At 35.4% G+C, this 15,868-nt stretch overlaps 2 protein-coding genes across 3 annotated transcripts; one reads left to right on the plus strand and one right to left on the minus strand.

Moving 5' to 3' along the window:
- The first annotated feature begins 420 nt into the window (after positions 1 to 420).
- On the plus strand, positions 421 to 7,395 carry LOC107734128 (sodium channel subunit beta-4-like). The gene is made up of 5 exons (XM_016545980.1): positions 421 to 534; positions 4,198 to 4,361; positions 5,659 to 5,881; positions 6,019 to 6,148; positions 6,383 to 7,395. Exons 1-5 carry the CDS (start codon positions 453 to 455, stop codon positions 6,465 to 6,467), a joined length of 684 nt encoding a protein of 227 aa, XP_016401466.1. The 5' UTR covers positions 421 to 452; the 3' UTR covers positions 6,468 to 7,395.
- A 2,211-nt stretch (positions 7,396 to 9,606) lies between these two features.
- LOC107734130 (transmembrane protease serine 4-like) lies at positions 9,607 to 14,392 on the minus strand. 2 transcript variants are annotated; one of them, XM_016545984.1, is made up of 11 exons: positions 14,041 to 14,392; positions 13,725 to 13,877; positions 13,192 to 13,318; positions 12,901 to 13,014; positions 12,760 to 12,806; positions 12,153 to 12,315; positions 11,726 to 11,895; positions 11,112 to 11,201; positions 10,807 to 10,949; positions 10,531 to 10,680; positions 9,607 to 10,455 (listed from the first exon to the last, which is right to left on the minus strand). In XM_016545984.1, the coding sequence occupies exons 1-11, from the start codon at positions 14,177 to 14,179 to the stop codon at positions 10,444 to 10,446; spliced, it is 1,308 nt and encodes a 435-aa protein (XP_016401470.1). In that variant the 5' UTR covers positions 14,180 to 14,392; the 3' UTR covers positions 9,607 to 10,443. The 2 variants fall into 2 exon arrangements, with proteins under 2 accessions (XP_016401470.1, XP_016401469.1); XM_016545983.1 differs by having other exon boundaries at positions 12,760 to 12,803; positions 12,898 to 13,014; positions 14,041 to 14,391.
- Positions 14,393 to 15,868: the final 1,476 nt, after the last annotated feature.

Here is a 15,868-nt window from a genome sequence, read left to right on the forward strand (position 1 = left end):
ATAAAACTGTAAAATTACGGTACACTGCTGGAAACCCTGCTGCCAGTATATTACCGTTAATTTACAAGGACATTTTTTACAGTGTATGCATTATATTGAATCAAGATCAATGAGTATATTCCACACCTCCTGTTCAAAACTTCCCTTTTTCACAGGTTAGAGGGTAACCGAACAACCAAAAAAATGAAGCCAGATGGAATTCTAGCAACTTAATTTTCCCAGCTGGGCAGATCCTTGTGCTTCCAGATCTCCTGAGAACTGGACAGGCCTTTAACAGGAGGAATCTTATCTTTGATGTTAGGAACTGCACTCTCAGATTGATCTAGTGCGCAATTGCTGAGTAGTGTACAGGAGCCTTTGCCACCCAGGCAGCATCTTGAGGAACAAAGAATTCTGGGAAACTGACAAAAGTGGACGTGACAAAAAGAAGGGAGAAGAAAGTGAAGTGCAGGATGGAGACACAGAGCAGAGGACGTCTGAGAGGAGTGCCCTCAGAAAGAACTGTGTCCTCTCTTCTGCTCACACTCATCATTGGTAAGACTTGCCTCTACCTCCTCACAATGAAAACATACTGTTGTCAACTATTATGTTTAGTTATGATTTCATTTTTTATGTAGAAAAAAACTATTTTTAAATACAACAGACCAGATGAATTCCTGTTCTTGTCAGAGAGTTGTTTACGGCAAGTACCAAGTCTGTACTGTACTAATATTTCATACTGAAAATTCATATTGAATCAGTGAGTCTATGCAGTTCTCTGATGTCCTAAACACAGACACACACGCAGATCCAGCTCCTAATGTTGCATTGCAGAGCTGCTGTAGCATAAAGTGTTAAAGTCAGCATTAGTTTAGTGGCTCAAATTTCTGAGACATATTTGCCCCTGACAACGGAACTATGCTCAGGAAACTGGTCAGATTTATAATTTGCTCTCCTTCATGTCATATCAAGTCTGACTCAAGACTTTCTTTCTGATTATGTTAAAATGTTCACAAGTGTTTTATCATTCAAGTTGGGCCTTGCATATCACACTGCATTTGTACTTGAATATGGGATGACATGGTTCTGAGGAGCTTGCTTTTAGTTTGCAAGTTCAAATTTTGTTTGTCAGTTATGGTAGCATATTTTGGTTGTGAATAATGACAGAGATAGACATATTTGCCCCTGACAACGGAACTACGCTCAGAAAACTGGTCAGACTTATAATTTGCTCTCCTTCATTTCATATCAAGTCTGACTCAAGACTTTCTTTCTGATTATGTTAAAATGTTCACAAGTGTTTTATCATTCAAGTTGGGCCTTGCATATCACACTGCATTTGTACTTGAATATGGGATGACATGGTTCTGAGGAGCTTGCTTTTAGTTTGCAAGTTCAAATTTTGTTTGTCAGTTATGGTAGCATATTTTGGTTGTGAATAATGACAGAGATTTATGTGTGCGAGAGCTGTGAACGGGCATCCCGTGCTGCTCTAGAGAACATACTTTGGACCACCACAGACTAATGGAAGATGAGACTTACAGTAATGTAAGGAGTTTTGTTTCATGGCTGGTAAAGGGGAGTATCACGGATTGTTACTGGTGCTGAGTTAATCACAGAAAACAAGGGACTGAAGATCCCATTAAATAGGCTCTCGAATCAAGTATGTCTGACTGTTTGAGTCAAACTTTGCTTAAGACTCTTTCAAATGTTTTTCATCATATATCAGTTTCAAAGTATCTGGGCTATTTTATCTTCATTCATTTAACACAGCAGCTCTGTATTCTATAGTAAATAAAAAATAGTTTTGTTTCTCCTAAGGTATTTTGGGAGATTTGTTACCGAGAATCATTAAGTCTCATGAGACTGATTCCTCATCAATATTAATTCAATTAAATGTTTCTCTGGGGTGAAGCAGCAGGCTACGTTTCTGTAACGGAAGCACAAAGTCTCTTAGAGAACATGATGACAAGCATGTTGATTAAATCACCATTGAATACACAGTGTTTTCACAATCACTCGTTTCCTGGTTTAAAATACCTCTCATGAAAGGGTACAGTTGATTGGTAGGACCTCTTCACTGCTTATGCAACGTCTCGAGTTACACAGTAGTGTAAACTCAGCACTCTCACACCAGCACATGTTTATTCTGTCACATTGCATGCCAAGCAAACTTCTGGACACTTGACGTCAGAGAGCCCAGGTGTGTATGGAAGCTCACTCTATAGCCTGCTTATTTCTTATCTACAATGGTAGGCCTACATACAGTATGTAAAATGTGTACAATATATACATTTATAGGTGTTATATATTCTGTATATAGGAACTTTCAATATCCAGACACACAGTTTCCCTGTTAGCTTGCAGAATTGCATTCAAACTGATACAGTGCATGTACCATGAATATCAACAAATTGTTCCTCACAATGAAACAAGAAAACGTATATAATTAATTCACTCATTAAATTATGCCTCTTATGTGTTTCACAGTAATAGAAGACGATAAAAGTTATAGTAAACACCTAGAACAGAAAAAGTTAAATATAGATGACTAAAAATGCTGTGCACATGAAACAGTATCTCTGTAGAACCACATATGAAATGTGAAAGCTGTTATATGAACCTTGCTAAACTACATGCTGACATATTCAAATATTATTATGTCGTATATGTATTATTTGCATAATTTATATTATGTATTCATTTAGTTGCATTTTTACTATTATTATTTTATTAAAAGTTATTTCATTGTTCAATATATTAATGCATTTGGTAGACACTTTCTAAACCACGACTGAAAATGAATGAGTTGTTTGGGTTGTTGAGAGGTTTCATACTTGACCAGTTATATTTATTGGCACTACAAAGTCTCAGAAATTTTTATGCATGATTTATTTTTCTTAACATGTCTGGGTGCTGAAATGATCACTGTGCCAACCACTAAAAGTTAACATATGTTCAATTAAATTCAAGTTTATTTGTATAGCGCTTTTCACGATACAAATCGTTGCAAAGCAACTTTACAGAAAATTTAGTTTCTACAATATTTAGTAGAAGCTTATGAGTGGTGACTGTCAGTTAATGTACATATGGCAGAAATGTAGGGATGTACCATGAATATCAACAAATTGTTCCTCACAATGAAACAAGAAAACGTATATAATTAATTCACTCATTAAATTATGCCTCTTATGTGTTTCACAGTAATAGAAGACGATAAAAGTTATAGTAAACACCTAGAACCGAAAAAGTTAAATATAGATGACTAAAAATGCTGTGCACATGAAACAGTATCTCTGTAGAACCACATATGAAATGTGAAAGCTGTTATATGAACCTTGCTAAACTACATGCTGACATATTCAAATATTATGTCGTATATGTATTATTTGCATCATTTATATTATGTATTCATTTAGTTGCATTTTTACTATTATTATTTTATTCAAATTTATTTCATTGTTCAATATATTAATGCATTTGGTAGACACTTTCTAAACCACGACTGAAAATGAATGAGTTGTTTGGGTTGTTGAGAGGTTTCATACTTGACCAGTTATATTTATTGGCACTACAAAGTCTCAGAAATTTTTATGCATGATTTATTTTTCTTAACATGTCTGGGTGCTGAAATGATCACTGTGCCAACCACTAAAAGTTAACATATGTTCAATTAAATTCAAGTTTATTTGTATAGCGCTTTTCACGATACAAATCGTTGCAAAGCAACTTTACAGAAAATTAAGTTTCTACAGTATTTAGTAGAAGCTTATGAGTGGTGACTGTCAGTTAATGTACATATGGCAGAAATGTAGGGGAAATCAATTAAAGACATAATCAAACAGACGATGAACACTATTAACAGCAATTATTATACGATGCAATCAAACTTATAGCAAAATTTGGTAGTTCTTATAAAATAATGCGGTGTGGCATAGTAGATAAAACTCTGGGCTAATAACTAGAAGGTTGTGAGGTAAAAGCCCTTTGATTCATGAGAGAACTGCAACATTACCTTTATGTGAGAAAGCAAGAGAGAATAAATGGGAACGGGTGCATTGTATATGTGTTTGTGCATATGTCAGTTTGCCATTAATCTTAATGACCTTTTGATAGATTTGCGTCTCTCTCTTCAGGTTTCGATAGTGTCACTGACTACATAGGAACATTTAATTTCATGTTTTCCATCTTCATCTGCTTTTTTTCTTCCTATTTCAGGCATGTGTTGCGTTCATGCTCTGGAGATGTCTACTGGTAAGGTTCCATTTCTGGAAGCAGTGAACGGCAGCACAGTCCTTCTGCCCTGCACCTATGCCAGCTGTATTGGGATCACTAACCTCTACTTCAAATGGGAGTTCAATGATAATGGCACCATGAAGAAGGTAACAGATATTCAGTTTAATAATTATGGGATACTCAAATTTATTCCACTAATGTACATAAAATAATATAATGGTACACTAATATAGAATACACTAAAATAGAATAGATGTTACCACACAAACACAACCAAAACATTTCATCTTAGGCCTACTAAACAACAAACAGTCTTGTTGGGGGTTCAAAAGTCTGAGACCACATTGAAAATTTGGGATTTAAAATCTAATTTAAACCTGGAAATAAAGTTTTAGGAGTTTCTCTGTTCTTGTATTTTGTATTTTTCTGTTAAATATGCATCTGTGCTATTTTTGGTTACTAATCAAATAAGTAACTTTGCGGCACTGATCACGTGAACTGCTTTACACTGACGGTCGAATGTTCGCGCCATCCAGCGGTCAGACATTTCGAAATCTCGTATCACACCGCGGCCTCGCGCTCGCTGTTATACAAACGCAGCTGGCGCCATCCTGCGTCTCTCAGTTATCGATTGTAGTTACAATGACTTCAGAGGAGTTCAGTGTATTTACTGTTTTGCTGCAATGTTCGCCTTGTCACTACCGATTGTTTTATATGTTGTGGTAGACTTTTTTTCTTAGCAGGAGCTTTTGGATAATATACAAAATATGTTCATTCAGTATTTCATGTCAACATATTTAGTTATTTGGTAAGCGGCCGTGTAATAATCTCGATAATACACAATAGGCTAAACCCCTTCAGGCGTCCTCCACGTTTATTTTTTCTATAATTAACTGCTCAATGTGGATTATCCTTTACCTAACTAACGTGTTCAGTTATACATGAACACCATATAGGCCTAGCAGGACACTTTTCACACTGTATTCAGCTTTTATTTACTTAAGACAACATCCAAAACATAATTTAACAATAAAATGAGTTACTGTTGCTAAGTCTAACATTGATTGGATAGAAATATAAATAGAAACCCTTACTTTATCTTGAGCTGGTTTTGTATGCCTTCAAGGGCACTTGAAGTGGAAGAGCAGCAGTTCTTACAAACCATTCCATCGACTTGATATTGTTTCTCAGTGTCATATTCTGTGTATTCTTTCAAGTATCAAAGATAGTAACAAAGATAGATCATCACTACAGACTTCAAAATCAAAGAGAACAGTCTGAGTTAAGGATATTGTAAAATGGAGTGACAATTTAAGATATAGGCATTTGCACTGCAGTATTGATAGTCTCAAAGGCAAAAACACGTATCTAGAGCCAGTGTTAGTTGTACTTTACATATGCTCAGTTTAACATTAATAACTGACAGTTCTCTTTCCCAATCAGATGGCTGATTCTGTAATTCCAACGGATAATGTGGAGCCAAATAAAGTAAACATTTGCCGTGAGAGGGTGGAGTATGTTGGCTCCAGTAAAGGAAATAACATCTCCATCCTGCTTTGGAATATAACATTTGAGGATGCAGGTGTCTACACCTGCTTTGGCAAAAACCCCAAAGAGAAGGGCAAGAATCACAGCGCCATTTTCACTCTATATGTAGTAGAGGAACGTAAGTGTTGCAGGGTGGGAAGAGAGAGAATGATACATGAACATCACATTTCAAGGTCATTATTCAAATAACTCTATATGCCTTTTTCTCCTCTCTCATTCCCTTTTTGGTGTATTCTCTGGCTATCCCATTCTCAGTAAGGAAGGTTGATAACACACTCACCATCATCATTGCTTCCTGTGTTGGTGGATTCATCGCTTTGTTAATGGCCTTCATGCTGCTAAAGAACCTCACTCTGTTCGTTCTCGCAAAGATTGAGGAAAAAAAGTGAGTTCATGGCAAATTGTAGGATGTACACATAAGCATATATTAGACTAGAAAGATTAAGATTTCCTGTACCCTTTTCCAGATTTGGACCATGTCATTGCTTGACAATAAATATAAATTATAAAATAATTGATGAATTAATATGCAAGTAGTAGTAGTACTATGTATAATATGTATGATTTATATATATAATCTCCCTCTCATTCTGCCCATTTCTTTCTATGTTTTTTTCAGTAAGGAGTGCCTTGTCACCTCCTCAGGGATTGATAACACAGAGAACGGTCTGTCGGGCTCCAAATCTACACCAAAGAAAGCATGACAGCGTGCAACCAAACAGAGTCACACATGCACGTGAAAACATGGATCAGCCATCAAGCTGTGCCCTCTCTGTTAATTTACATCCGTGTTTACAAATGCTATACTTTTGTTTTTTTATATATATAGAGCAATGATAGTATTAAACAAACGTGAAAGATTTTCATTCATAACCTTTCCAAGGATGATGTTCATATGACTTATTTTTAGTTGATGCATAAACACGGATATGAATAAGACGAGGGGCATAAGGTATTTCTGCATATATTAAATTTATATATGCGTTTAAATATGCACCACACATGCAGCCTCATGCACTTTAGTTTCTTGGCCCACACCAAATCTGTGGGCTGTACTTATTCTTATGATAGAAAAATGAAATATTTTCTTCAATAATGCTTGAGACAGGGATAAATGTAGCTATGCTATTTATTTAGTTAATTGAACTGGACTGTAAAACTGTGAAGAGCCCATGCCCTCACATCTACAGTAGGTGCCTGACTAAAATAATTGTGAAAGGAGTACAGGTTTCTTGTGTTAAAAAAAATGTAGTCCTGTTTGTCAAATGGCCATTGACTTTGAAAAATATATGTTGTAGAAAGATCAGTTATGCAACAGAGAAATTTGTTTAGAGGGACACTAGTGATTTGTATTGTTTCACTCACAGAGACAGACTCTCATAGCTGGTTAATCAAACTGCATGTTTTAATGCAGTACCTCTGAATAGAGCCAAAAAAAAAAAAAATCAGCAGAACTCTGATTGTAATAAGCATGAAGGGAGAATTAGGCCTTATTTTAACAGTCTTGAGTCCAGTTCAAAATAAACCTCATTACCGTTTTTGCTTGAAAATGAAACACAGGTGCCTGTTAATGCTTCTGTCGCCACCTTTTGGCGAGGATGACTGAATCAATGCAGAACATTATAATGCAAAAAAAGAAAGAAAAAAAAAAGAAAAAGAAAAAAATAGAAAATGCCGCAAAATCGCAAAAGCCACCAAACAGTTAGTAAATACAAGCTAATGAATGATACTTGACAATCCGTAGAAATCAGCATCCTCTTAGAGAAAACCCTGAATGAAACACAGAAAATGCTGCTTCAAATAATTTCCAATGCATTATAGCATGTGTTAAATGCCAGAAGTTTTAGGGGTACATGGCTGACTATAACAGTAGAAACATTGTATGTAATGCTTTTTTATATACTGAAAGAAAATTGTCACATACTGAACATAAATAGCATCAGCTTTTAAACAAAAAATAGCTTGGTGAATTTCCATGCTGTTCAAAATATGAATACCAAAAAGGAAAAAAAAAATTATATATATATATAACCTTTCGATGCAAACATACTTTGACCTGAAAACCATGCAACTCACCCTATGACATAATGAAAATGCAATATTTAAAGGCAATAAACCCATAATCATACAGTCATGCAAAACAACTAACTAAATGATAACAGTATATATCATGTATATATCGTGTATCATGTATATCATATATAGATTTAACAATCAAGACATGACTGGATATAGGTCTCACAGATTTTCAGAAGTTTAGCTAATAAGCATTTCAAACTTTCACTTGAAGGATTCAGGGAATTCAGAGGATATCAGAGAAGGGGCTGACGTCAAGCAAGTCTGCTCATTCAATTAGAAATGAAATAACATTAATAAATAGATAATGTCCCAATAATCTGTTATTAAAACTACAGAGGTGCTGTACAAAACGTCAACTCTAAATGACCGATGGCAGATTATCCTGTCATTTAAAAAGATATGTTACCTCTTTTAGTAAAATATTATTTAGTGAGATAATATTTTAACCAAGAATCTTGGTTGATGTTGGTCACGAAATACACGTAAATCTTCCTTGAAAAAAGCTGCTTGTTTTCAGTGCCAAAAGGAGTTAACTCCAGATAAACAGTCTAGTCAGAGGTCTAGTCTAGATTTGTAAACTCAGATTGTGGATTTGTTCATTAGAACTATAGAGCACAAAAACAGTCTAGGAGAAATCTGGTAAATTAATATTGTATTTGGACCTGAAAAATCTATAAGCAGTGTATACTATACAGTATATCCAGTAGCTCTCCTCTCATACCCATGTGTAACATCACTAAGTGTCTATTGTAACAGCATTTATGTTTATACTATTTTTTTTCATTTGGAAACAGTATCTTTTATTCAACATTGCAAGGGTGTAGTTGAAATGATTGCAATTCAGTTTGATAATGTCATTGATGCTCAGGTTTTTTTTTTTTTTTTTTTCTTGTGAGTGCACACAGATCAGTAAAGCAATGCACATTCAGAGGATTCTAGCTTCTTTTAATAAGAGAAATATTGGAACGGTACATTCATACATTTTCAAAGCACTTATACTACCTCTTATTCAGACATGTTCATCATACTGTTCTGCTAAACTTACACTTAATATTTCTGCATTTAACATTAAGATTTTGGAAGAGTCAAGGATTTTTCAGGTTGTTCAGTGAAAGAGTTTGATATTCTTCTTGTAATTTGGCTTCAGGATCTTTGGTCTTCTAATTAATATTATCTTTGCTGTCTTCGTTTTATTAATGCACTATTTAATTAACAACATACCGCACCAGTTTTGGTTGGATTATTATTGGTCAGGCTTGGCGGTAACCATGGCCTAATTCATTTTTCAACCAAACCACAGACTAATATGATACCGTTCAAAGGGGAAGTTTTCACCATTATTTGAATTGAAAGTTTTTCCCAAAAAGCTGTATTTCTCTGTAAATGTATCTCATGTTTCGGTATTGGGATTTGAAGTAAATTTCTGTCTGACACCTCACAAACACCTATGGCCAAAAACATAATTATCTTGATGGTGTGTGTGTCTGTTCACACTTATGTGAAGCTTTCTGCAGTGTTGAGGGCAGCTCACCTGTGGAAAACTAGAATGAGGAAATGCCAGATACAAAGCAATAATAGAGAATGTGGGAGAAACCAATTAAAATGTGGATTGCTGGTTTGAATTCATTCAATTACTTTCAGTTTATCCTTTAAATCACTCAGACGGATGGTAAAGTATCTTAAATTGATACACCCAAACTTGTTGCTTTTGAATAAAATTCTATGTGCAACTTCTGTAAATGTACAACTTCTAAATTGTTTTTAACAGTAATTTGCATGCAAACTGTACAGTGTTAAAGCATCAGAGTACCACTGCAGCTATGTTTAAAAAAAAAAAAAAAAAGCTGGATCAGATACATTCAGATGCTTTACGAACACTGAGCTACACCAGACTGTTGAGACAAAAATGTAAAACCAAGGAGAATAGAGGCCTCAAGGACTCAAGTCCACAGAGTCAGAAGGAACAATGCCTTGGAGGAGTTACGGTTTGGAAAATGACTAACTTGGAATTTACTTCAATCCAGATCTACAGACAGTAGACATTGTTTGACATCAGTCCCTGTAAAACTGAATGTAAAACACATGCTGTATCATAGATGGTCCACTCAGCCCATAATCCAGAATTCTTGATTCCATTGTTTCCTTAAGCCAGTGTGCAGGCCTGTTATTCCCCATTGGACTGCACAGTCATGCATATTGGATTTCTTTATTATAAGCAGCAACTAAAATAAAATGTTTTGGATAAAATAAAGGTTGTGATGTGTGCTGGACTGGTAAATGAATCAAGTAAGAGCTTTATTATTTTATTTATTTAGCTTTCTAAATACGTTTGGTTAGAAAAAAAAATTAAAACACTTTGAGTACTTTAGCTTTACAATGAGCATACAGTACTGACTGGAAAACTGCCATAATGCGACTAGTGAGACTAAAAAAAGCATGATGTTTTGACATAATACTTGTTAAATTAAACATCAAATTAATTATAAAATGTAACAATATCTAGATTCAAGAACGCAGATTTATGTAGTAACACTGAGGTGATTTGTCGTCTTTCCTCTTGTGTCACAAAAGCATGAAGTGATGTGTCCATGGTTCACCTTCTCATGGACGTCTCTGAAACATGACATTCAGTCTGGAAATATATTTTCCTTTCTTATATATTAATGTGCACAATCAAGTAAAACATACCTTCATTACAGTGTAGATCCAGTTGAGAAGTTGACTAACATCAGTGTAAACTCCAGGTTTTCCATCCCGTGCACAGCCCACTCCCCAACTCACTATACCCATTAACTGCCAACGAGATGACAGGTACACCAGTGGACCCCCACTGTCCCCCTTAAAAAGAGAGAATACTTTAAAGTGATACGATTTGGAAATAGCTTTTTTTCTGGATACAAAGACAATTATATCTCTCTCTTCTGAAGGGGAGCCTGCATTTGATTTTTCATTTGTTGTTGTTACCTGACACGCATCTATGTTTCCTTCGAAGAATCCAGCACAAAGCATTCTGGGAGTTATGGCAGAACCATAAACAGAGGGCTTGGAACACTCTGACCTGTCAATCAGTGGCACTGAAGCTTTCTGCAGCACAGAGGGCAGCTCACCTGCGTAAAATGAGAATGAGGAAATGCCAGAGACAAAACAATATAAAGGTTGTGGGAGAAACTGAACAAAAGGAGGATTGCAGATTTAAAGATAGATGTTCACAATCCTGCCGTATTTGAGTTACCAATGATCTATTAAGTGACAAATCCCCTTCCTCTTACCTTTCTCCTTTAACAATCCCCATCCAGTCACCACAAGCATCTCCTTCACAGACAGCTGGTGTGGGGGTAAACAAACTGGCAAGATCGATTCTAAGGATAGACAGAAAATAAGACCTATAGCCAATGATATTTATTTGGGCCTTTTGTTCCATGATAAACCTTACAAACCACTGACCTCACTATAACTACTGACACTACTGCTTTAGAGTACTAGGATGCTAGAGTAATGACACATCGAGGCTTCTCAAAAGAATTAAGTTAAAAATAACCAAAGCATACTGAAAGTGATCATTGTTTATGTCTTAGAATATGCCATATGTTATGGGCCACTTTTATTTTCTTCGTCTTTTTGGAGCACTATGAACCATAACTATGAACCGCCTTTGGGGGGGAAAAAAAAAAGGGTTTCATAAAGCATCTTAAAATGTCAATCTAGCAGCAAAGGAGGGAAAATGAGGGAAAAAAAAAAAAAAAAGTTGTAGATGCTGAAGTGGGACTCTATCAACTTGAAATGTCCCTCTTATGTAATCAAGCAATTTATATAATCATATAATCATCGTAAAACTCTGATGTAAGAGAGTAGCTCATCAGAATGGATAAATGAAATACTGTACCCCCAACAGTTACAGGCCAGGTGAGTTTTAGCATGGCGATATCATAGTCATTACTCAAGCGGCTGTAGTAACTGTGGACAACAATCATCTCTATGCTGCCGACACCCCTGGATGCCGCCACTTGGGTCTGACCCAACACCACAGTCCATCGTCTCAGCTCCCGTGTCTGGCTAAGAGTTCGTTTGTGTGTGTGAGAAAGATGCAGCAAGTCACAAAACAACATCCAAGTGAACCAACTGAACCATAGTCATTCATTTAAACAAGTAAAAATGTGTTCTTATTGTAAAGAGAGGAATTTTATTCAAAAGCAACTGGTTTAGGTTTACCCATTTGAGACATTTCATTAGTCAACTGAATTATTTAAGGGGAATTAGACTAAAAGACTAAAATTCTGTTCTAGAACATCTTACATTTCTGAATGACTTACCCTGTAAAACAGTGAGCAGCTGATATGATCCAGCGCCTGGACAGTAATGCTCCTCCACAAACATGCTGGTGGTTCCACTGAAGACTAACCTGCCACGGCCAGTGTTCGATTTCTGTGTCCACCCCACCAACAATACGGTCCTCTCCCACCACCTCTCCACAGTCTGTATTAACACAGGGGAGACGTTTAGAATCAGACACATGAACAAAGATATTAGTATGCTTCCTTATTCCTGAAAAAAAAAAAAAACGAACTAGAATTTACACTCAAATTTAAATAATGAAGTAGAATTAAAAATTAACTGAAATAAAAAAAAAACTAATTTTTAACAATAAAAAGGACAGTCTGTCATCAACTTTGAACGATGCATGTCTTGTTTCAAAGTTTAAAAAAAAAAAAGAAAAGCCCATTCATTTTCTATAAGCTTTATATACAGAGATTTATGGACCATGGTAGAACATGCATAATTTGCCAGAAAGTTGAATGTCTTTCAATTGCAATTCATTAAATTTCACTTCCTGTTATTCCTGTCTAACTCTGTGCACTGTGGCCAATTAAATTCAGATTCCAGCTCATGAATTGAACGTACACATCTCAACAGTCTTACCTGAGCAGGACACAGACACCACTGAGCCAGAGAGACATTTGTCACTGTGAGAGAGCACATCATTGTTTCTATATGTAAATGATATGATAATTTTATGTGGAGAATATCACAAATGACCTCATAGCAAGTGTATCTTACCCAACTGAGAGTAAACTCTGGATGTCAGAGTGTGTGGAGTCATTGCTGACTGTAGCAAATGCATTGTTAGAGTTGAAAAGTAGACTCTTCACCGGGACTCGTGTACTTCGTGGACTCCTGTAGTGGAATATTTTCTCAATAAACACTATAAAGACTGCTGCAATCAATGGGAAGGTGCTCAGATTTCTTGGTTACATAAATATTGCAATATAACAGCACTTATATGTGGTTTTCCAGCTTAGTTTACTAATGGTCATTGGTTATGAACCATTGTACTGTGTGTGCTCCGCTTACGCTGTATAGCCCAGTTGTTGACAGGTTAACCTCGTGTGCTTCGTCCTCCAGTTATCAGCACACACTGTTCTCCATCCACCCTTATTAACGAACACCTGCAGGACCAGTCTCTCCCCCATCAGCCTCACTACAAGGAAATATAGATGAATCACATGTTCGCCTACAAATTCATCTTTAGTATACTTTAACCAAGGCCAGGGAACAGTAAAAATCTCTCAAAAGTGGTGTAAAAATAAAGGTTCTTTATTGGCATCTCTGGTTCCACGAAGAACTTTGAACATCAGAGACACTTTTCCATTTTACAAAAGGTTCTTTACGGTGGAGAAAGGTTAAATACATAAATACATTCTTACATAAAGATTCTTATTAATTTTTAAAAACATGTTTATCACAAGAAATGTATAAGAAAATAAAAATGTTTCTGTTAAGAACTACTAACTAAAAGGTTCTTTTGGGAACCCAAAATTATGTTCTATGGCATTGCAATGGGAAAAAAACAACTTTATTTTAAGAGTATAAGTGTGCATAATCACCTGGATATGTGTCATTGGTCTGCAGTTTGGATACACATGAGATTTCGTCCTCACGGCCTGCACAGTCAGCCTTTCTATCACATACCTTTTCAATTGAAATAAACTTCAGTGAGCCAGAGCAGAAGAAAAACTTGGTATTCACCATCTTAATGGCTGGAAAGTAAACAAATAAACAACAAACGGAGAGAATTTTCATGGAGAATGTTTTATATTTAGTGGTCAAAGTGATAAAACAATTGTCATAAAGTGATAAGCATTACAATGAAGAAAATGAAAGATGGCAGAAAAGGAGAATAACATGGCAAAAGATTCTTACTAAAGTACAACCCCACTATTAAGGTTGCTAGTATGACTAGCACACAGCACACAGTAATAATGGTCAATCTCCAGCGTGCTCTGCTCTCCTCAGTCCTCAGTGTGCTTAATTCTCGCCTTCGTTTCAGCTTTAGGGCCATGAGAAACTAGAAATCTAGCCAAATCAGTGGATTTTACTGGTCCTGTAATTCAATATAGACACGTTGTCCTTTCTTTAACTGTGTGAGACTTCACTAATACTAACAATTTTCTATGGCTAAGTATATTACGAATAGGTTTATATGGTATTAAGTTTCCTACAGTTCTAATTAGTGAATCATGACTAGCAGTGTTTAGGGACTCCTTCGTTATCACCTTACTTCAGCTGATCTGCATTAACTAATCAGTTGGAGGCAGGTTTTGATGAAACTTTGGCTGAATTCAGAACAGCATAGGCCTACTAGTTCTGCCACATGTGGGCACTATGCTAGTATGCTAGCATACTATCATTTACAGCAGAAATAGGAGTAGCATGCTAATGGCATTCTCAATTCAGCCTTTTATTTCAAATTAGGCTTAAATGTAATTCTCAAATTACTAAAATACTTTTTATAATATTAAGTTCAGATAGCGTAATTAACATGAAGTTAATTTGTCTGCATGATTTAAATACCTTAAATAAGTACAGCAGTAGATAATAATAATTATTATTATTATTTTTTAATGACAGGTGTTGGTTTTTATTCCACATTTGTCTAAAAATCATCTAAAATACACACCTTGCTGAATCAAAGCTATGACACAAAATACCAAGGTTTTTATACATCAGACACACAACTATAATTGATGCACATTTGCCAGTTTTGTATTAGAAATGTATAAATGGGATTGTGTTTTGTATGTGACTGTCTGTTAATGTGATTTTTAATATATTAAATATGTGTCTTATATAAATATATGTGTCTTAATATATTCAACACTCAGATTATCTTGCCTTTATTCTTAAATTGTGTGGTTTATTGGGTGAAATGTGATCTATGTGTAAACATACTTGTGTGATGGAGAATAACAGACTGATGGCATCAATTAAACACCAATTTCTACTGTGCCTTCATTTATGATGAAAGCAGTTCATGGACACTTCTGTTCTCTATTGAATTATCTGCATTACAGTGTTTCTATGGACATGTTGTTAAGAAACTCTGTTTAAAATGTTGCTTGTAAAACCAGTTAAACAGGTGTAAGAGAGAGAGTGAGAAAAAGAAATGAGTTACTACAGGGTGAGTCTGTCCTGCTCTGGTGATATAATAGTTGTTCTGCGTCACTAGCAGGTGCATGACAGAAAATAAATACATAGCTAAAGTACAGGTAGAGTTTTTCTGATCTCCTTATACGGATACTCACCTATGGAGCACAGACAAGTATGAATACTTTACCGAACAAAATGTTCTCAAACATGGATATATTGGTATATAACAAACATATAAATATTTATTTCTTGTATTTCAAGTGTGTCAGTTCTTTTTGTGGGTGGTTTTAAAACAACAGTTGTTTTGTGATTTTGTTAATATATTATTGTGAATGTATTAAGTATCACTCTTTTTCTCTTAGTGAGCTTGTGCGTAACATTGCAGTTGACTTGGTATTGTGTCCTAATAGTTACCAGTAATAATTATTAACACATATACATTCTAACTTAGAATGTATTAATAGAATTAGTAACCTTATTTGGTTATAAAAAAGGAACAGAATTATAAAAAATTAGGCAGATTACATGCGACTAAGTGAATGATTCAGTGTGTAATATGTAAAACGTGTTCCAACTGGATGCTGTTAAAGAGAGAATAAGA

The sequence above is a fragment of the Sinocyclocheilus rhinocerous genome, unplaced genomic scaffold (assembly GCF_001515625.1).
Source record: "Sinocyclocheilus rhinocerous isolate Xijiao unplaced genomic scaffold, SAMN03320098_v1.1 scaffold1121, whole genome shotgun sequence".
Classification (NCBI taxonomy): Eukaryota; Metazoa; Chordata; class Actinopteri; order Cypriniformes; family Cyprinidae; genus Sinocyclocheilus; species Sinocyclocheilus rhinocerous.

What these genes read in the sequence shown, in the direction of transcription:
- LOC107734128 (XM_016545980.1), top strand. Translation starts at nt 453, where the DNA reads ATGGAGACACAGAGCAGAGGACGTCTGAGAGGAGTGCCCTCAGAAAGA. An exon ending in TCTGCTCACACTCATCATTG is followed by an intron (nt 535 to 4,197) that starts GTAAGACTTGCC and finishes TTCCTATTTCAG; the next exon opens with GCATGTGTTGCGTTCATGCT. An exon ending in TCTATATGTAGTAGAGGAAC is followed by an intron (nt 5,882 to 6,018) that starts GTAAGTGTTGCA and finishes TCCCATTCTCAG; the next exon opens with TAAGGAAGGTTGATAACACA.
- LOC107734130 (XM_016545984.1), bottom strand. Translation starts at nt 14,179, where the DNA reads ATGGCCCTAAAGCTGAAACGAAGGCGAGAATTAAGCACACTGAGGACT. An exon ending in GGGATTGTTAAAGGAGAAAG is followed by an intron (nt 10,950 to 11,111) that starts GTAAGAGGAAGG and finishes CATTTTACGCAG; the next exon opens with GTGAGCTGCCCTCTGTGCTG. An exon ending in GAAACATAGATGCGTGTCAG is followed by an intron (nt 10,681 to 10,806) that starts GTAACAACAACA and finishes TCTCTTTTTAAG; the next exon opens with GGGGACAGTGGGGGTCCACT.